Genomic DNA, 22,457 nt, shown 5'->3' with positions numbered 1-22,457 from the left:
GCACTTGAATTTAGTGGCCCTGCACCCCGCTTGAAGTGGCAGGAAACTGCACTTGAATTTAGTGGCCCTGCACCCTGTTTGAAGTGGCTTGAAACCGCACTTGAATTTGGTGGCCCTGCACCCTGCTCGAAGTGGAATTTCAAGGAATAGCCATGAGTCAACTGCCAGCCCACCAGCCATGAGTGAGTGAGCTGCCAGCACAACAGGCTTGAGTGACTGAGCCGCCAGCCCAATAATCCATACGGCCCACAATGTCCCTCTGGAAACCAGTCCCTTCAGTCCACAACACTCATACTCGCGCTCAAGAATGCCCCCCCCCCCCCCCCCCCCCTCCCCCCCCCCCCCCCCCCCCCCCCTCACTGGCCACCGATATTGGAATTGGTGGAGAGGTGGAATATTGCATTGGGGGACCAGCCCTCCCATGTGAAGCTGGGACCCAATGGGTAGTGTCATAAAACTCAGAAACAAGGTGCGTATTTGTCTCACCAAGTCTGTAATGACCACCGAGCACCCATTTTATTCTCCCCATATACCCATATACCCATCAACTTTCCCCAGATACTCTCACTCACCTACACTCTAATGGCAATTTACAGTGGTCAAATAGCCTAACTATCTGCACATCATTAAAATGGGGAGGAAACAAGGGCTTCAAAAGGAAACCAATAAGGACAACATGAAAACTCCATGGACATGGTTAACATTTCAAGAGTTGAGAGTCAAGAGTGTTTTATTGTCATATTTACCAAAATGGAACAATAAAATTCTTATTTGCAAAACAGGTTTTTAAACACATTACACAATAGATACGGCTGCTCCTCGACCTATGATGGGATTATATTCCGATAAACCCATCGTAAATCAAAAATATCATAAGTTGAAAAGGCATTGCCAAGCATTTGCACCATCGTAAAGTCGAAATATCATACGTTGAAGCATTATAAATCGGGGAGCAATAAGCAAACATAAGAAAGGTTAATAAATTAAAAACCATAATATTGTGCAAAAAAACAAAACAAAGGGCAAAGTCCCTAATACAACCAATGTAGTTCGCAGCTCAGTTTAGTTAGAGTTCAATCAGGTCAATGACTCTTTTCAAGAAGGCAGTGTAGGCACAACTCACTGGGACCACAGAAGGCAGTGTAGGGACAATTCACTGGTTGTATCCAATAGAGAGTTAGATTTAGCTCTTAGGGCTAACGGAATCAAGGATATGGGGAGAAAGCAGGAACTGGGTACTAATTTTGGATGATCAGCCATGAATGGCCGAATGGCCTACTCCTGTACCTATTTTCTACGTTGCTATGTTTTTATGACCCACTGTTGCATCTAAAACTTCTGCCCGACATTCAATTTATTAATGTTTTTACGTCGACAGGAGATACGATGGTAACATTAGATACGAGAGTTGCATTAAGTGACATTTAAGAGACTTTTGGAGTAGCACATGTATATGCAGGGAATGGAACGGTATGGATGATGTGCAGGGCTGCCAACATTGGATGAGAGTTGAGAGTGAGAAATTGCGGGGGAGCATAGTGACCGAGGGTGGGAGGGTGTGGGAGAGGGGTGTCCCCCCTCCCACGGTAGGGAGCTTTAGCATTTTTCAGCTTGAAATTTTGCAATCTGGTGCATACTGTAGCGAGTCTTTTAACTTACACTTGAATGCAAAATTTATGCTTTAAATTGGATTAGGTATGAATAAGGATTGGCTAAATTACATTCCTAATTACATTCCACAATAGAGCTAGGCTCTGATCGACAGGTGCAGCACATGAATGACTATATTCATGTATGGAAATCAGATTATATTCATGCTGTTATGCATATATATATATATATATATAGAAAAACACAGAGAAACAAGGCAAGAGTCGGACTTCCATCACTGTTCTGCACAAATAAATCAATCAACCTTACCATTTGAATAGAGACACAAGACGGACATAATGCCACATATCCAATCATATATGGTTCAATGACATTAAGATATATATGTAAAAAATATATGGAAACAGACCCTTCAGCCCACCAAGTCCACACCGACCAGCAATCTATCATACACCAGTTCCATCCATCACGCTAGGGACAATTTACAGAAGCCAATTAACCTACAAACCGGCACTTCTTTCTTCTTTTGGATATGGGAGAAACTGTAATATCCAGAGAAAACCCATGTGGTAATAAGGCAACAACTCTACACACAATACTCCAGGTGTGGTCTCACTAGGGCTCTGTACAACTGCAGAAGGACCTCTTTGCTCCTATATTCGATTCCTCTTGTTATAAAGGCCAACATGCCATTCGCTTTGTTCACTGCCTACTGTACCTTGCCTACTTTCATAGACTGATGTACAAGGACCCCCAGATCCCATTGTACTTCCCCTTTTCCCAACGACGCCATTTAGATAGTAACCTGCCTTCCTGTTTTTTATACCAAAGTGGATAACCTCACATTTATCCATATTAAACTGCATCTGCCATGCATCTGCCCACTCCCCCAACCTGTCCAAGTCACCCTGCATTCTCATAGCATCCTCCTCACAGTTGACACTGCCACCCAGCTTTGTGTCATCTGCAAATTTGCAGAGGTCCTATTCGCAAAATATTATTCACCTCAACTGAGTTTTTTCTTCACCTCCGTTGCTGCAGAGAATACAATTGCAGTTATCAAATCTTTCTTCAAAATGGAAACAAGATTCCTGCCCTGCCAACATCTTCATAAATCGCCCTGGATCCTCTCCAGAGCAATTGCACCCTTTCTACAATGTGTCATAGTCTTACAGCATGGAATCAGGCTCTTCATCCGAACTTGTTCATGCATATCAAGATGCCCCATCTAAACTAGTCCCATTTACCCGCATTGGGCCCATATCCCTTTAAACCTTGTGTGTGCCAGTGTGTGTGTGAGAGTGTGTGTCAGTGAAGCGGCGACAACATCCGGAGTGAGCGGAGGCTTGGCAATGCCCGGGGAGCGTTTCTCTCCACCCCCCCCCCCCCCCCCTCCCGGGAATGCGGGCCGGCCCAGGTGCTCCTTGTCCAGCTGGGGTCCGGGGGAGGTGAGGGTCAGTGACCCGGGGGTCGGGCATCGGAGCGGAGACTTAGCCCGAGATTCATCCCCGCGGCCCAGGTTGCGGCACCGACGCCTCCACTCACCCGGTCCGCTCCTGGCTCCGGGCCGGGGTTAAAACTCCATGGGGTGTGGACAGAGCAGCCGACGGACCAGCACCTGCATATTTTTGAGAAATTTGTGATCAGCGTGAGAGCGTGAGAATTTTGTGAAATGTGTGAGGCTCACGCTCAATGCATGAGAGTTGGCAGCACTGCTAATAATGCAAACATTTTATCCAAGTTCCAATTGTTAGGACTAAAATCACTTATTACTGCTTTATAACAGTTAAGTTACTTTAAGACCATTTCAGAAATTATGGCAGTCAACTATCAATCAACTGTAGATTGATGATGCATGTGAACCAATCACACATAAACCAGCATCACTAACTCCGCCCCCACTAACTCCACCAGCGTTAGAATTCTGTCATCAGCATGAGAGCGTGAGAATTGGCTGAAATGCGTGACTCTTATGCTCAAAGCGTGAGAGTTGGCAGCCCTGTCTAAGGCCAGGATGTGACAACACACACACACAGGGAGACACATACACAAAGGAAGACACACACACACACACAGGGAGACACACACACACACACACACACACACACACACACACACACACACACACACACACACACACACACACACAGACACACACACACAGGGAGACACGCACAGGGAGGCACACACATGCAGAGACACGCACATACACAGAGACACACACAGGGAGACACACACGCAGAGACACGCACACACACACAGGGAGACACTCAGACTCGTACACACACACAAGGAGACACACACAGGGAGACAGACACAGACACACACATTTCCTTCCCTCTCTCTCCCTCCTCCCCCATCCTCCCTCTTTCCTCCTCTCTCCCTCGTTCCTCCCTCCTCCCCCATCCCTCCCTCTTTCCTCCCCATCTCGCCCACCTTTTTCCTCCCTCTTCCCCCCCTTCCTCTTTCCTCCCCCTCCCTCTCTTTCCTCACCATCCCTCTTTCTCCCCTTTCTCCTACCCCCCTTCATCCCCTTCCTACCTTCCCTCCCGTCTCTCTTTGCCTCCATCCCTTCCTTTTTTTATTCCCCACTCTCTCTCTCTCTCTCTTTCTCCCCTCCCTCTCTCCTCATCTCTCTCTCCCAATGGGGAGTCTGGCGGGCACGGTGCAACGTGGATTGTCGGCGCTGGTGCTGCCGCGTGATTTGAAGGGCAGGAGGGAGTGAGGGAGGGAGGCTGCAGCGGCGGCCGGCAGCGCAGCGCTCGCAGCCAGCATACAGAGGCGCTGACACCCGCTGCCCGGGACCGGCGCGCTTCCCCAGACCATGCAGATTGCTGTCATGTGGTGAATCTCTGGAATTCTCTGCCACAGAATGTAGTTGAGGCCAGTTCATTGGCTATATTTAAGAGTGAGTTAGATGTGGCCCTTGTGGCTAAAGGGATCAGGGGGTATGGAGAGAAGGCAGGTGCAGGATACTGAGTTGGATGATCAGCCATGATCATATTGAATGGCGGTGCAGGCTCGAAGGGCCGAATGGCCTACTCCTTATTAATGATCTGGATGAGGGAATTGAAGGCAATATCTCCAAGTTTGCGGATGACACTAAGCTGGGGGGCAGTGTTAGCTGTGAGGAGGATGCTAGGAGAATGCAAGGTGACTTGGATAGGCTGGATGAGTGGGCAAATGTTTGGCAGATGCAGTATAATGTGGATAAATGTGAGGTTATCCATTTTGGTGGCAAAAACATGAAAGCAGACTATTATCTAAATGGTGGCCGACTAGGAAAAGGGGAGATGCAGCGAGACCTGGGTGTCATGGTACACCAGTCATTGAAAGTGGGCATGCAGGTGCAGCAGGCAGTGAAGAAAGCGAATGGTATGTTAGCTTTCATAGCAAAAGGATTTGAGTATAGGAGCAGGGAGGTTCTACTGCAGTTGTACAGGGTCTTGGTGAGACCACACCTGGAGTATTGCGTACAGTTATGGTCTCCAAATCTGAGGAAGGACATTATTGCCATAGAGGGAGTGCAGAGAAGGTTCACCAGACTGATTCCTGGGATGTCAGGACTGTCTTATGAAGAAAGACTGGATAGACTTGGTTTATACTCTCTAGAATTTAGGAGATTGAGAGGGGATCTTATAGAAACTTACAAAATTCTTAAGGGGTTGGACAGGCTAGATGCAGGAAGATTGCTCCCGATGTTGGGGAAGTCCAGGACAAGGGGTCACAGCTTAAGGATAAGGGGGAAATCCTTTAAAACCGAGATGAGAAGAACTTTTTTCACACAGAGAGTGGTGAATCTCTGGAACTCCCTGCCACAGAGGGTAGTCGAGGCCAGTTCATTGGCTATATTTAAGAGGGAGTTAGATGTGGCCCTTGTGGCTAAGGGGATCAGAGGGTATGGAGAGAAGGCAGGTACGGGATACTGAGTTGGATGATCAGCCATGATCATATTGAATGGCGGTGCAGGCTCGAAGGGCCGAATGGCCTACTCCTGCACCTAATTTCTATGTTTCTATGTTTCCTGCACCTATTTTCTATGTTTCTATGTGGCGGAAAGAGACAAACTGTGCAAGGACTGAAGACAGCGTGAGAATTCTGTCATCAACGTGAGGGTGTGAGAGTTGATTGAAATGCGTGATTCTCACGCTCAAAGCGTGAGAGTTGGCAGCCCTGTGATGTCGGTACGGATACTTTCAGATCATTCCTTAAATAGGGAAGTTGTTACTGTATATAGCACTCCACGTTTAAGTCACAACCTAATTCTGAGGCTAAAGTGCAACTAAACACTATTGTTCAATCCTTATATAAGTAAATTACTTACAATTGTCTCACGCTGTACTGTAAGACAAAATACATGTGAAAAGTCTATGTTGAACACGTGACCCGGTCTGCCCGTCACCCACCACGTGACGCGGTCCGACCGTCACCCACCACGTGACCCGCGGTCTGACCGTCACCCACCACGTGACCGTGCCGCGCCGTTGCCCGCGCGGTGCGCATGCGCGAGTTACTGTGCAGCCGCTGCATCTCCAATGGCGACGGGTGCTGGTTGTCAGGTAAAATACTCTGTAAGATGTACATCCGACTGTGTGGCATTAAACTCAGTGGGTGGCTGTATCTCGCCCCCCGCACCCTTGCAGGCCCCTTGCCCCGCAGTGGTCAGCGAGCTGCGGACATGGAGGCGGTGCATCTGGTGATTTAGTCCACAGGCTGTCCGGTCGCAGTCTCAGCAATTATTCATTCAAAGGCAGCGGGATTGCACGCTGAGTGGAACTGTTTCCCGCCGTGTGTTTCAGCGGGCTGTACCCTCGTCTGAGTAAGACAGTTGTAGCTTCAAGCCCCATGCAACTGCAGGAGACGTAACACCTGTTCTGAAGAAGGGTCTCCACCCGAAATGGCACCTTTTCCTTCTCTCCAGACATGCTGCCTATCGCACTGAGTTACTCCAGCTTTGTGTGTCTATCTTCCGGTGTAAACCAGCATCTGTTCTTTCAGTTCTTCCTCTCCCACCATCCTGGAACCCAAACAGACATAAGTGACCTGGGTTTTGACTCAGTGTGCTCTTATTGTCACATGTGCAAAGTGTTAACACAGTGAAATTATTTATCTTACAAACAATGCAGTAGAGTATTGTCATACCCCTGATCCTTGATTCACTCCTATTCCGCATCCACATTCTTCGCTACGTACCAGAACTCATTCATTCTGCTGGTCATCATTTTGATTAAATTTCCCACCAATTAATGTACCCTGGCCTTTTGAACAGGATTCACAACCTTGATATGAATAACACGAAACACAGACAAAGAAACATAATCTAACAGTTACATGAACTAATTTGGCCATACCAGAGGTATTCAATTTGTTCTACTTTTCACTTATCCCAATCTTCTCTTTTTCCCAATTTTAATGAGTCTTGGACAAGTTTCTCTTTTTCACAGATGCTATTTGACCTGAGTGTTTGCAATATTTTCAATTTATTCTCATTCAACAGATTTGCGCAAATAAAAGTTCAATGTGGAACTGAGTTGCCCTCAATAGAGAATTGACAATGGAAGGAAGCAGAGGGTGATGGTGGAAGGTTGTTTTTGAGACTGGAGGCCTGTAACTAGTGGTGTGTCTCAGGACTTGGTGCTGGGCCCTTTGCTTTTGTGGTTGATATATAAAGGCCAAAGGGCCTGTTTTCGTGCTGTGTCTGTAAACTCTAAATAAAGTCGGAGAGTGATACAGCAATGAAATAGGCCCTTCAGCCCATCTTACCCTTGCTGACCAAGATGCCCCATGTACGCAAGTCCCACCAGCCTGCATTTGGCCCATATTGCTCTAAACCGTTCCTATCCATATATTTGGTCAAATGTCTTTTAAATGTTGTTACTGTACCTGCCTCAGCAACCTCCTCTGACAGCTAGTTCCCTGTACCAACTACTCTCTATGTAAAAATTGCCCATCAGGTTCCTGTTAAATCTTGCCCCTCTTAAACCTGTGTCCTCTGGTTCTTGATTCATCTACCCTGGGTAAAAGACCCTGGTGTGCATTCACCCTATCTATTCCCCTCATGCTTGTATATACCTCTAAAATCTCTCCTCATCCCCCTGCGCTCCAAGGAATAAAGAGCTAGCCTGCCCATCCTTTCCCTATAACCCAAGCCTTCATGTTCTGGCAATAAAATGTTCTGGTAAATCTTCCAGCACTCTGTCCAGCTTAATGACAGCCTGAGGGAAAGACCCTGGTGTGCATTCACCTTATCTATTAGTGAACACAATACTCCAAAAATGGCTTTACCAAGGTCTCGTACAACTGTACTATAACTTCCCAACTTCAATCCAATACCCTAAATGATGAAGGACAATGTACCAAAAGCCTACTTGACCCCCTTATTTACCTGAGATGCCTCTTTCAGGGAACAATGCATCTGCACTCCTCTATCTCTCTGCTCCACCACACTCCCCAGAGCCCTGCCATTTACTGTGAAGGTCTTGCCCTGGTTAGACCCCTCAAAATGCACAACCTTGCACTTATCTGTATTAAACACGATTAACCATTCCTCAGCTCACCTGCCAATCTGATCAAGACCCTTCTGTTATTTCTGACCATCTTTGCTATCTATGATACCACCCACATTAGTGTCATCAGCAAACTTAATAATCATACATCGTATATTCTCAATCAAATCATTGATATAAACCCCAAATAGCAATGGGGCCAGCACCAATCCCTGAGGCACACCACTAGTCACAACCCTGCAGTCCGAAAAACAACCTTCCGCTATCACCCTTTACTTCCTTCCATGAAGACAAATCTCTAACAAGTTGGCTAACTCTCTCTGGATCCCATGTGATCTGACCTTCCAGGGCACCTGACCTTGCAGAACCTTAGCAAATGCATCGCTAAAGTTCACATGGACAACGTTTACAACTTTTACTTCATATGTTCATAAGTCATAGGAGCAGAATTAGGCCACTCAGTCCATCAAGTCTACTCCACCATTTAATCATGGCTGATCTATCTAACCCTCTCAACCCCATTCTCCTACCTTCTCCCCATAACCCTTGATATCCTTACTACTCAAGAATCTGTCAATCTCCACTTTAAAATTACCCAATGACTTAGCCTCCACAGCAGCCTGTGGCAATGAATTTCACAGATCACCACTCGCTGGCCAAGTCCGTGGTTCCTGCCTGCTTCAAGAGATCCACTATTGTACCAGTGACTAAGAATGCCTCTCCAGCCTGCTTGAATGACTACCGACCGGTGCCCCTCACCTCAGTGGTCATAAAATGCTTCGAGAGGCTGATCAAGAATTACATCTGTGCCTTCCTCCCTCGCACCATGGATCTGCTGCAGTTCGCATACCGCCCAAACAGACCCATGGATGATGCTGTCTTCCAGGTTTTGCACACCACTCTCTCACCTTGACAGCTAGAAGGGGGGCTATGTGAGGATACTGTTCATTGACTTCAGTTCAGCTTTCAACACCATGGTCCCCACCAGACTTGCTGAGAAGCTGCTGGAACTGGGACTGAACACTCCCCTGTGTGCCTGGGTCCTGGACTTTCTCACCGCCAAGCCTCAGGTAACCAAGATGGGGAGACATACCTCCAACCCCCTCACCCTGAACACAGGATCCCCGGGGTTGCGTACTCAGCCCCATACTGTACTTCCTGTACACACACGACTGTTGGCCAGGTTCAGCTCCAACTCCATCATCAAGTTTGCTGATGACAGTGTGTGTGGTGGAGGGCCTGATCTCCGATAACGATGAGAAGGCCTACCTGGTGGAGGTGGCTGACCTGGCACTCTGGTGTCAGGACAACAGCCTCCTCTTGAATGTTACAAAAACTAAGGAGCTGATTGTGGACTTTAGGAGGGCACAACAACTGAGGACGTACACGCCACTGGGGATAAATGGGACTACTGTGGATAGGGTGAGCAGCCTTAAATACCTGGAAGTCCAAATCACAGAGGATCTGACATGGACAACACACACTGCCGCACTGGTGAGAAAGGCAAGGCAGCGCCTTTACCACCTCAGGCAGCTGAGAAAATTCAGTCTCTCTGAGCATCCTTCAATCCTTCTACTCTGGTGCTGTAGAAAGTATCCTGACCGGAAATATCTCGATCTGGTTTGGCAACAGCTATGCCCAGGACAGGAAGGCTCTGCAGAGAGTAATGCGTTTGGCCAAACGCACCATGGGAACTACACTCCCCCCCCCCCCCCCCTCCCCCTCCTGCAGGACCTATACACCAAGAGGTGCAGATCCACAGCCAGCAAGATCATGAAGGACCCCTACCACCCCAGCAACGGACTGTTCCAGCTGCTACGGTCAGGCAAACGCCTCCGCTGTGCGAAAACAGAGAGCATGAGACGGAGTTTCTTCCCACAGGCCATCATGACTGTAAACTCTGATCTCACCGGGGCGTAAATACTGTTGTGTCTTTTTTTTAAATGTAAATACTGGTTCTGTTCTGTTCTGGTGTTCTGTTGTTTTGCACAATCCTGCAGGCATTGCCACTTTCATTTCACTGTACATGTTATACGTGTATGTGACAAATAAAGTTGACTTGACTTCACTCTGACAAAATAAATTCCTCCTCATCTCCTTTCTAAAGGTACGTCCATTTACTCTGAGGCTGTGGAGGGGTTGTTTCCTCAAGTGGGGGAGTCTAGGACCAGAAGCCATAGTCTCAGAATAAAAGGACGCGCCTTTGAAAAGGAGATGAGAAGGAATTTCTTTAGTCAGAGGGTGGTGAATCCATGGAATTCATTGCCACAGACAGCTGTGGTGGCCAAGTCAATGAATAGTCATAAGACGGAGAGTGACATATTCTTGATTAGTAAGGGTGTCGGGGGTTATGGAGCGAAGGCAGGAAAATGGGGTTGAGAGGGAAGGATAGATCAGCCATGATTGAATGGCGGAGTAGTCTTGAAGGGCCGAATAGCCTTATTCTGCTCCTGGACCATATGAACTAGCTTCACATCATCTGCAAACTTGGCCACAAAGCCTTCCATTCCCGCACCCAAATCACTGCTAATAGTAGCGGCCCCAGTACCGACCCTTGCGGAACACCGCTAGTCACTGGCAGCCAACCAGAAAACTCCCCCTTTATTCCCACACATCTTCTTCTGCCATTCTGCTAACCTTCTATCCATGCTAGTACCTTCCCTCTAATACCGTGGACTCTCATCTTCAGCATCATCAAGTGTGGCACCTTATCAAAGACCTCCTGAAAATCCAGATAAACAACATCCATTGACTCTCCTTTGTCTATCCTGCTATTTAGTTCCTCAAAGAATTCCAAATAGATTTGTCAGGCAAGATCTTCCCTTCACAAAACCATGCTGTCTTTAGTCTATTTTATTATGTGTTTCTAGGTACTCCGAAACCTCATCCTCTATAATGGACTCTAAAATCTTACCAACCGCTACAGGCTAACTGGCCGATAATTTCCCCTCTTTTGCTTCACTCCCTCCTTGAACAGCGGAGTAGCATTTGCAATTTCCCTATCCTCTGGGACCACTTCTGACTAGTGATCACTACTAATGCCTCCACAACCTCTAAAGCCACCACTTTCAGAACCCTCGGATGTAGTCCATCTTCTCCACCTTCGGACGTTTCAGCTTCCCAAGCACCTCCCCCTTAGTAATAGCAGCTCCACTAACTTACGGCCTCTGACTCTTGAATTTCTGGTACGTTGCTGGTGTCTTCTGCTGTGAAGACTGCTGCAAAAAACATATTCATCTGCCATTTCTCTGATCCCTGTTATCACTTCTCCAGGGTCATTATCAAACAGTCTAATATCCACTCTTGCCTCTCTCTTATTCAATATATATCTCAAGATACTTTTGCTACCCTCTTTAATATTATTGGAGTGGTGCAGTGGTAGAGACGCTGCCTTACAGCGCCAGAGTCCCGGGTTCGATCCTAACTATGGGTGCTGTCTGAATGGATTTTGTACGTTTTCCTTGTGACCGCGTGTGTTTCCTCCGCGTGCTCCGGTTTCCTCCCACATTCCAAAGATGTGCGGGTTTGTAAGTTAATTGGCTTCTGTAAACTGTCCCTAATGTGTAGGATAGAACTAATATATGGGTGATCATGGTTGGCGTGGACTCGGTTGACCGAAGGGCCAGTTTTCACGCAGTATCTCTAAACTAAACTATTGACTAGCTTACTTTCATATTTCATCTTTTCTTCCTGTATTGCCTTTTTATTTCCCCTCTGGTTTTTAAAAGCTTCCCAAGCCTCTCGCTTCCCACTAATCTTTGCAATATTACAGGTGCACAACCTTTTATCCGAAAGCCTTGGGACCAGACACTTTTCGTAATTCAGAATTTGTCGGTCTTCGGAATGGATTTTTTTTTAGAGTAGATTTTAATGGCTGGCTCAGTGGTAGAGTGCTCGGCTCATATCCGCAAGGTCGCGAGTTTGCGCCTTGATCCTGGCAGTTACTCGATCGCGAGTTTGAGTCTTCAATGTCGTTTTTTCTTGCAGAATAAATGTTTGTATGAAATACAGTGTAGGAGAAGTGTACTGACTGTGTGGGCAGAACTTTGGAAGTGATTGCCCACCAGTCTAAAAAGCCGCTGTGTCTCCCTGTCCCTGGGATAGCAGGGGGCGATCAAACAGCACAATACCCCCCTCCCCCTCCAACTCCAGAGGAATCCGCTCCCCGATGGGCCGCTACCAAAGATCATAGAGGAGCTCCTCTATGATCTTTGGCCGCTACAGCGACAAGTGGCAGTTCGCCCACAGCCCGAGCTGCGCCCCCTCATCCGCCACCCCAAGAACAAGACGTACCTTACACACCATCAGCTTCTGCCCCTACGTGTTCCTCTGGAGTTGGAGCGGGGCTGGGCTGAAGTTGCTGCTGGCTGTGGGTCTCTGGGATCTCCGTGCTTGCAGTGGGCCTGGGGGTCGGTGGGCGGCGGTGGGAGCTGTGGACCTACGGACCTACCTCCGTGGAGCTAGCCAGCTTCGGAGTGTGGAGAGCTGCGGGGGTGAGCTGCTGCGACCCGACTCCGGTGGATGGTGACACCGGGAGCTCGCGGGTCTCCGGTGGGAGACTGCTTTGCGGGGCACCGGCAGCGGCGACTTCTCCCGCCCGAATTACGGGGTTGAGAGCAAACATCATAGAGGTTGAGAGTGACCTGGAGGGGGGGGCCTTACAACGCCCGGCGCGGCTGTAAATTGCCGCGGACTTGCTAGCGCCCGCCGGGGGCTCCAACATCAAGACCGGGGCAGGGCCCTACATCTCCCGGCGTGGCTTTGAGTGGCCGCTCCCCGATGGGCCCCTACGACGCCCCGAGCTGCGCCCCGTCATCCGCAACCCAGGTTCCTCTGTAGTTGGAGTGGGGCTGGGCTGGGCTGCTGTTGGCTGTGGGTCTCTGGGATCTCCGTGCTTGCGGTGGGCCTGGTGGTCGGTGTCCAATTGGTCCTGACACGGTCCTGCTGCAATCGCCAATGTGAAGACAGTGCAAAGCCCCCGCGCCGGTGCAATGGGCGGGGAGCTGGAGAGGGGAGTGAAGGGGTCACACACATGGCCGGGAAGCAGAGGGGTGTAGGTGGGGTGATACTGAAGCGAGCGACAATCTGCTGCTGCCTGCCCCGCTGAGTTAAACAGTTCCCACGCAAGACTCACGAAACACTGTATATCGTGAGTCTACCGTGGGAACTTTTTAATTCAGCGGGCAGGCAGCAGCATATTGTCAATTATTAACCCTCCCGCGCAATATACCCTCATCTTCTCTTTTATGAATGGGGATTTAGTTCCCCTTTCTTCGAGGACCGACCGGAGGTTCCGCTGTCACCTCTGCGGGCCGCCCTCGGTGAACGTTTTCAAGGACCTTTCTTCAAGGACCGAAAAAATGGCCGCTATTCGGAGGTTTTCGTTATTTGGATCTTCGGATAAAAGGTTGTGCACCTGTATATGCCTTCTCTTTTAGTTTTATGCTGTCTTTGACTTTTCTTGTCAGCCATGGTTGCATCGTGCTCCCCTTAGAATCTTTCTTCCTCTTGGATGAAATGATCCAAATTATTCCCAGAAACTTCGGCCATTGCTGCTCCACCATCAATCTTGCTAGGGCGGCTTTCCAATCAACTAGCCAGCTCCTCCCTCATGCCTCAGCAGTTACCTTTACTCATCAGGAATACGGACACATCAGATTTCATCTTCTCCCTCTCGAACTGCAGGTTGAATTTTTGCATATTATGGTCATTTATTTCCTAGGGGTTCAGGGGTTCCTTTACCTTAAGTTCCCCTAATCAAATCTGGTTGGTTACACTATACCAAATCCAGAATTGCCTTTCCCTGGTAGGCTCGATCACAGACTGCTCTACGAAGCCATCTCGCAGGCACGCTGAGGGGCGCTATTCTCTACCCAGTCACCCAATTACCCTTAAAGTCCTTCAAAAATCTCTTGGGATTTAACTTTATGTTATCTGCCAGAGCAATCTCCTGATTTAAGCCCTCCTGATTTCCATCTTAAGTATGCTTCTTAGTTTCTGAATCTCCTCCAGGGATACACTTGATCTCAGCTGTCTATGCTTGTCCCCTACCTCCGTTTTCCTGACCAGAGCCACAATATCTCCTTATCCAGGCTTCCTTGCTCCCATCTATTATTATTATTATTATTAAAGCTTTATTTCAGACACAGGTCCATATAACACATCAAACAGTACAAAGAATTACAAAGATACATTAAAAAATTGCATATTAGCCTAAAATATATATAAGCTATTGCACCAATGCCGTCTTAGCCTAGAAGTGAATCTATAGCAGCTTTTCAGAGGGCTGACTAGGGCTTCAATTATGTGGTTCTCTGATTTGTCCAGGCGACACATAAAACTAAACATCAGCTGTCTTAAGAGTGCCTCACAGGTTGGCACTCTAGTGGACACAAACAATTGACTGGCACTATGCCACCTAGGGACACGAAGTAGCAACCTCATTGCATCATTGTATGCAACCTTAAGCCTCTGCATACTCTTTTTCTTATAATTAGACCACAATTATCTTGCCCTTCTGTCTAACAGGAACATGCATGCCTAAACTATTGTCATCACACTTTTAAAACAGTCCCACTTTCTGGACAAATCATGCCACAGTCAGATTTGAAAACCTGTTTGTGGTAAATCATAGAGCTTGGAAACGGGCCCTTAGACCCAACTCGTCAATACCGACAAAGATGCCCCGTCTAAGTCCCACTTATTCGTGTTTGGCCCATATCTTTCCTATCCATGTTCCTGAGTGCCTTACAAATGTCTTTCAAATATTGTTATTATTCCTGCCTCAACTATTTTCTCTGTTAGCTCATTCCATATACCCAGATGAAATGTTGCCTCTTGTGTTCCTAAGGCAGCAGTGAGATAGGCTGCACTCAATGAAAGAAAACATTTCAGATATTTGAAAAGTGACCATTATGTTTATCCTGCGTTTTCTTTATTTATTACATGAGCTTAGTGTCTGTCCATATCTGAACACTAATCACTTAGGAACAGCAACAGAGAAGCAGAAATTAGTGCCTTGACCGCAAGGAGACAAGGAAACATTGCAGTGGAACAAAATTGAAATAAATAATTTTTGTTTTTTGTTTTAAAACAGGGATCAAGAGTGAGGCAAACATCAGATGTTTGGTACAACCATAGAGTGTACTCTAGATATTGGCAACATTACCAACAAGCTATGGGATGGTTACAGAAACATAGAAGGGCTTATCGTAAATCAGCCGGGTTATTTGAGTATTCACCCTGGTGTAACACAGGATCTGCGGCAAGTCATTTTACCGACCGGCATCATGGTTCATCATGCTATTCTTCAAGACAAGTTCAGCAAGATGATCCTGGTCAAAGCAGATGGCAGCAGTGCCCATTCAGCTCAGAAAATGAAGAGGAACATATGAAAGATGAAACTGATTCAAATGCTGATAGTGAAAGGGAAAGTGACTCAGAGACTGAATTGGAATGTGACGTCAGCAATGTGGAAATAACTGAAGAATTACGTCAGTACTTCGAACAAACGGAGAAGCACAGAGAGGAGTTAAGTAAGTGTTTATACTTTTATAGCTTTTCCCTTCTTGCAATGTCGACATAATCGCAACTAATTAATTAACTTAAAGACAACCTTGTCCCAAATACCTCTTTATCGACCGCATTGCCTCTTAATTTCTAACTATTAAGTAGCATGAAGTAACTGAAAGCCGAACAAGGGAATTGAAAAGGAAAATGCAACGTGGATATAGGGTGGACACCAATATCTATAAGATTAGTATTATTTTCTTTACACCAATACACTGTTCTTAACAAAATAGAATATAGAATAGTTTCTTTATTGTCATTGTAACATGAACCATGTACAACAAAATTTAAAAGTGGCAGCCAGTCAGAAATTAACCAACAAAGATTATTTTGGCCATATAATGTTTCTCTTAATGCATGTTAGCCATTGACTCCTATGTTGGATTCAACCCAGATGTGCAGTTTACCAGGGAGTACAAATACCTTGGTGTGTACCTGGACAATAAACGGGATTGATCTGGTCCAGGAACGCTGAGGCCCTGTACAAGAATGGACAGAGCCAGCTGTACTTTTTCACAAGGCGCTGCTCCTTGGTGTCTATCTTTGGTTTAGACAAGCATGTGCAGTTCCTTTCTGCACTCTGGAGAAGATGGATAGCTGACGTTTTGGGTTGAGACCCTTGTTCAGACTGATTGTGGCGGTGTGAGAGGGAAAGAAGGCCAGGACAAAGCCAGGCAGGGGGGGGGGGGGGGGGGAGTGAGGGGGGGGGGGGGGGGAGTGAGGGGGGGGGGGGGGGGGGGGCAGATGGTGGACAAAGGCCAGAGATATAAAGAAGTTGTGGGACAGAAGAATTGAAGAGTTGTGAATTGTGAGGCGAGAGGAAGGAATGTAGATGTAAGGGGAGGGGAGAACTCGTCTCTTCTTTGGTGCTCACCTTTCATCCCACCATCTCCGCATCCAACACATCATCCTCTGAAATATCTGTCACCTCCAATGTGACCCCACAACCAGTCACATCTTCCCATCCCCACCCCTTTCCGCCTTCCGCAGAGACGGCTCCGTCTGCAACTCCTTGGTTCACATCCTTTCCCACCCAAGCCACCCCCTCCCCAGGTGCTTTTTCTTGCAACCACAAGAGATTTTACACCTGCCTCTATACCTCCCCCTTCATCTAAATCCAGGGACCACCGCAGTCTTTCCAGGTGAGACAGAACGTGCACTATCTCTAACAACATCTATCCATCGAGTGTTCCCAATTTGACTTCCTAAACATCGTCGAACTGGAAGTCGAAGTGGAACTCGGCAACCGTTTCGTCGAACACTTGCACTTGGTCCTCCAAGGCGTCCAGTATCTGCAGTTCTTTGTTTATACATTCTTCAATTTAGTAGGAACCTTTCTAATTGATTGCTGATCCTGTATGTTTATTGTCTACATATCTCGAGACTTCTGTGAACCTACATTTACCAGGTTCTTGCTATTTAAAAAAAATAGTTCATTTCATTGTGTCAAACCATACATTTTTTAGGCATATCTGTTTGTTGCCTCCCCATTTTCTTCTCCACTCACCTTCTCATGTCACGGTTTGAAGGGGTGATGAATGAGAGTAAGAATTGGGTCTGGGGGAGGGAAGTGATGTGGGGGAAGCGTGGAAAGAAACGGGGAGAGAGAATCTGAATTGGGATCTGAAGTTATTTTGTAAGTCTTATAATGGGATAGAGTTTCCAGATCTTTTGATTTCATTTTAATGGCATTAAGACCATTGGTGAGAATGTAAAAGATTAAAATTTGTGCCTCTGAAAATAATTACTTAATGAACTATTGGCCAAAATAGAACTTCACCACGGCGTAAAGTCCTGTTCTATTTAGTTTGTCACAGAAGAGGGCAGCACTTTTCGACAATTAGAATACAGTACAGTTGTACTTTACATTATGCAGTACAGTTATCTATCAATAGGTGTCACTGGAATTATTTAGTTAAAATTCAACTGCATGAACAGGATTGAACTTCCATGCTGCAATGGTCTCGGAAAGATCAAGAAGGAATCCTTTCTTTCTTCTCCCTTGCTCCCAGTGCCAGTCCAGGCTATGGAAAACGGAATCTGGAAGAGGACAGAATATTGGAAAAGACGAGTTGATATAACTGAAACTTTCACTTTACAGGGGATCATCTAATGCTACAGTCAACACTTAGAGAAAAATGAAACTATGGGTCTTTAAAATTTTTATTCTTGTTTCTTAAAAGCTTATTTCCAGTTAAATTAAATGGCAAAGTTGGGTATTACAAGAGTAAAATCTCTCATAAAATACCCCTCTCTTGACATCTGTTAACATTTTTACACAACTGACCATATGGTTTATATTATACTGAGGAAAGTTACTGCATTTTTATTGGGCTTCATCTAAAAATACATGTATATATGGCAACAAGCGATAATATTGGTGAATAAGATTTAACCTTGTCCAGGCTTGCTGTAATGTAACTTTGAAATAATCTTCCAAATCACTGGTTGCTAAAAAGGGTTGAACATTGTAAGAACGTATGAAATGTGCTGGAGCTGCAATTCTAATTGGATTAAAATAATTCAGGATTTAAAGTAAGACTGAAAAATGCAAACAACACCATTCCCAAAAGGATGACAAAAAGGAGCTGTAGTTGCTGGAAGTTATGTGGAGGGAATGGACAGGTGACTGCAGTCAGAAGAAAGGTCCTGACCTGAAACGTCATCAGTCCATTCCATCCACAGATGCTGCCTGACCCGCTGAGGTCCTCCAGCGCTTTGTGTTTATTCCCAAAATGATATTTGGCGAGGTGAAGAAAGGAAATGGAATCGGAACCATGATGTATGAAAATGATAAATCTAAACCAATTCAGTTCTGATGTAATATATATAATATTATAGTCCAGTAAATTACTGTAATATTTAATATCTCTGAAATAGTTGGAAATAATTGACATTGGCAGGAATTCTGTACAACACTGTTATGTGTAATTAGGAAGGGAGAGTAATTATTTTAATGTTAAAATTTGCCAATTTCATTGTGTTAAATTAAATTAAATGTCTTTATTTATATAGCACATTTTTAGTCAACTTGCATTGACCCCAAAGTGCTTCACATAATTACATCCACACACACAGGCAAAGGTGGGTGAAGTGTCTTGCCCAAGGACACAACGACAGTATGCACTCCAAGCGGGATTCGAACCGGCCACCTTCCGGTTGCCAGCCGAACACTTAGCCCATTGTGCCATCTGTCGTCCAAGTACTTGCAGAATAAGTTAATTCCTTTTGTTGACATAGTGATATGTCAGATTCCCATAACTATCATTGTATTATATCTTTTTATTTGAACAAAAAGGTTACCCTATTGGCATAACATCAAAGCAGATGTTATAGATGGTTAGTGATACGAAGAAACAAAGCTGTAATATAATTATGGAGTGTAGTTCTAATTTCACTAACTCTGTATTAATAACGCACGGTGGCGCAGGGGTCGAACTGCTGCCTAACAGCACCAGAGTCCCTGGTTCGATCCTGACTACGGGAGTTTGTACATTTTCCCTTTGTCCTGTATGGGTTTTCTCTGGGATCTCTGGTTTCCTCCCACACTCCAAAGAAGTACAGGTTTATAGGTTAATTGGCTTGGTATAATTGTAAATTGTCCCTAGTGTGTGCAGGATAGTGTTAATGTGCGGGGATTGCTGGTCAGCGCAGACTCAGTGGGCTGAAGGGCCTGGTTCCACGCTGTATCTCTAAAACTAAAACTAAAATGTTCCACCTCTCTGCAAAGGTCAATTCTGAATGTGATTTTCTGTTTGTTATTGCCAATTTCTCAATAGATATAACAATGCCACATCTATTTTATTTTTTATCCTAAAAATCTCTAAGTTCTAGAGGGCATTAGTCCTTTAAGTTGAAATGACTTCATCTGCTCTGAAATTTCTTATTTAAAATGAAAATCCATCATAGGTTTTTTTCTCCTTTGCAACCCCCAATCTGCATCCTTTGATATTGAACGTTTGTGGCTGTTTGACTGTGAAAACATCATGGCCAAAGGTACAAGAATAGTGAGGCTCACTGGTGTGTGAGCTGTGGCTGTCTTCCTTACCTTTCTATTAAATCAGGTATTCAGAGATTATTTGGAGTTTACTTGCAGCCAAAAACTGTTCCAGTAAGGAGGAGGGATAAGGACGGCACGGTAAGGATGACCAAGGTGCTTGTAAACTTGGTCAGGAAGAAAAAGGAAGCGTTGTCAGGTTCAAGAAGGTGGTATCAGACGGGGGGGTTAAGAGGGATATAAAGCCAGTAGGAAAGAACTCAAGTGGGTGATTACAAGGGCCAGAGGATATAGACAATGGACAATAGGTGCAGCAGTAGGCCATTTGGCCCTTCGAGCCAGCACTGCCATTCACTGTGGTAATGGCTGATCATCCACAATCAGTAACCCTTCTCCCCATATCCCCTGACTCCGAAAACTTTAAGAGCTCTATCTAACTCTCTCTTGAAAGCATCCAGAGAATTTGCCTCCACTGCCTTCTGAGGCAGAGAATTCAACAGATTCACAACCCTCCGGTGACAAAGGTTTTCCTCATCTCTGTTCTAAATGGCCCACCTCTTTTTCTTAAACTGTGGCCCCTGGCTCTGGACTCCCCCAACATCGGGAACCTGTTTCCTGTCTCTAGCGTGTCAAAACCCATAATAATCTTATACGTTTCAATAATCCCCTCTCATCATCATCTATCAACATATGACAGTCCTGCCATCCCGGAAATTAACCTTGTGAACTAATGCTGCACTCCCTCAATAGCAAGAATGTCCTTCCTCAAATTTGGAGAACAAAACTGCACACAATACTCCAGGTGTGGTCTCAATAGGGCCCTGTACAACTGCAGAAGGACCTCTTTGCTCCTATTTTCAACTCCTCTTGTTATCAAGGCCAACATGCCATTCGCTTTCTTCACTGCCTGCTGTACCTGCATGCTTACTTTCCGTGACTGATGTACAAGGCCCCCAGATCTCGTTGTACTTCCCCTTTTCCCAATTTGACACCATTCAGATAATAATCTGCCTTCCTGTTTTTGCCACCAAATGTCATTGGGAGTTGGATTATGAAAATCCTAAGGCTTTTTATATGTTAAAAATAAGAGGGTGACCAGGGAGAAGGTAGGACCAGTCAAAGATAAAGGAGGGAATCAGCTTGGAATCGGGGGATGTAGGTGAAGTACTAAATGAGTACTTTGCATCTGTATCCACCGAGGAGAAGGTCTTGGAGGACAGCAAGGTCAGTGTGGAGAATACAAATATGCTGGGGCAGTTTGAGATCAAAAATGAGGTGATTCTGAGGCTCTTGGGGGGGGGTGCGGGTGCGGGGGGAACACATGCGGGGGACACACATCACCTCCATGTTTTTAGAGGTGGGGGACAATCCCACCCCCCCATGTTTTGTGGTCCGGATTTTGAAATTTGGTGAAAAAAAATCTATTAAAAATCTCCGCTTTCCGCGAGACAGTGAGGGTGGGACTGATGATCGAGGGCGCCGATTGGACGAGAGAGACGTCGGTCAGCAAGCAATGGGGGGGGGGGCGGGGACATGATGATTTAGCGCGATGATTGGAGAAAGGAGGTGTCGATCAGAGGCGGAAGTAGGGGGGTGGGACTGAGGATAGAGAGCGGTGATTGGAGGAGGGAGGCCTGGTGGAGCAAAGATCATAGAGCGGAGCTTGAATCGGCCCGTTTGCAGGGCCTTTCATCGCCTGGCGCGGCTTAAAATCAAACTGCTGCATCGAGGCTCCCAATGTTGAAGCCCCCGACAGCAGATTTTAAGCCGCGCTGGGCGATGAAAGGCCCTGCGAACAGGCCAATTCAAGCCCCACGATTCGGGGCAGATGAAGCTGCTGTTGCTGGAGCTTGGAGTCGGTCACCAACCAGTTCAGATCCCGATGTTACCGCCCACAAGACCCACGGCCGAAGCCTCGTGCGTGCGTGTGCGCGCGCATGCGCATGGCCGCCAAGAAATTGTGTGCCCCCCCCCCCATGTTTTGATAGCGATTACCTCCCCTGCATGGACTTTAGTAAGGCTTTGGATAAGCTCTCTCATGGCAGGCTGATCAAGAAGATTAAGGTGTATGGGATTCACAATATCTTGGGAATATGGGTTCGGAACTGGATTAGTCATAGAAGACAGGGTTGTGGTGGAAGGAAAATATTCTGGCTGGAGGTCTGTGAACAGTGTAATTGTGCAGGGATCTATGCTGGGACGTCTGCTGTTTGTGATGATATATATAAATGATGTAGCCATAAATGTAGATGAGTTAGTGAGTATGTTTGCTGGCAACACCAAAATTGGAGGAGTTGCAGACAGCGAGGAAGGCTGCCAGAACATACAGCGAGATATAGATCAGTTGCAGAAATGGGCGGAGAAACTTCAGATGGTGTTGCCAAAGCAAATGCGAGGTGTTGTACTCTGTTGTCGATTGAATGTAAGGAGAGAGTATACAGTTAATGGCAAGACCCTTAACAGCGTGGACGTGCAGAGGGATCTTGGAGTCCCAAGTTCATAGCTCACTCAAGGTGGCAACACAAGTAAATATGGCGGTAAATAAGGCATATGGTATGCTGTAGGTACACAAAATTGCTGGGGAAACTCAGCGGGTGCAGCAGCATCTATGGAGCGAAGGAAATAGGCGACGTTTCGGGCCGAAACCCTTCTTATGGTATGCTGTGTTCATTACGAGGAGCTTTGAATATAAGAGTCAGGAAGTCATGATACATTCCTATAGGACTTTGGTTAAGCCACATTTGGAGTACGTGCAATTCTGGTCACCCCATTAC

General features: G+C 46.3%; 1 protein-coding gene across 1 annotated transcript in view; it reads left to right on the top strand.

The window, feature by feature from the left end:
• The first annotated feature begins 6,082 nt into the window (after nucleotides 1-6,082).
• gemin8 (gem nuclear organelle associated protein 8) overlaps nucleotides 6,083-22,457 on the top strand; it is a 29,718-nt gene continuing 13,343 nt past the window's right edge. The window contains exons 1-2 of the mRNA XM_033033353.1: nucleotides 6,083-6,170; nucleotides 15,214-15,652. Coding sequence (XP_032889244.1) covers nucleotides 6,147-6,170; nucleotides 15,214-15,652 — 463 coding nt within the window. The 5' untranslated portion in view covers nucleotides 6,083-6,146. The remainder of the gene's footprint in view (nucleotides 6,171-15,213; nucleotides 15,653-22,457) is intronic.

The sequence above is a fragment of the Amblyraja radiata genome, chromosome 14 (genome assembly GCF_010909765.2).
Source record: "Amblyraja radiata isolate CabotCenter1 chromosome 14, sAmbRad1.1.pri, whole genome shotgun sequence".
NCBI classification, from domain to species: domain Eukaryota; kingdom Metazoa; phylum Chordata; class Chondrichthyes; order Rajiformes; family Rajidae; genus Amblyraja; species Amblyraja radiata.
This window is presented reverse-complemented; position numbering and strand designations above follow the sequence as displayed.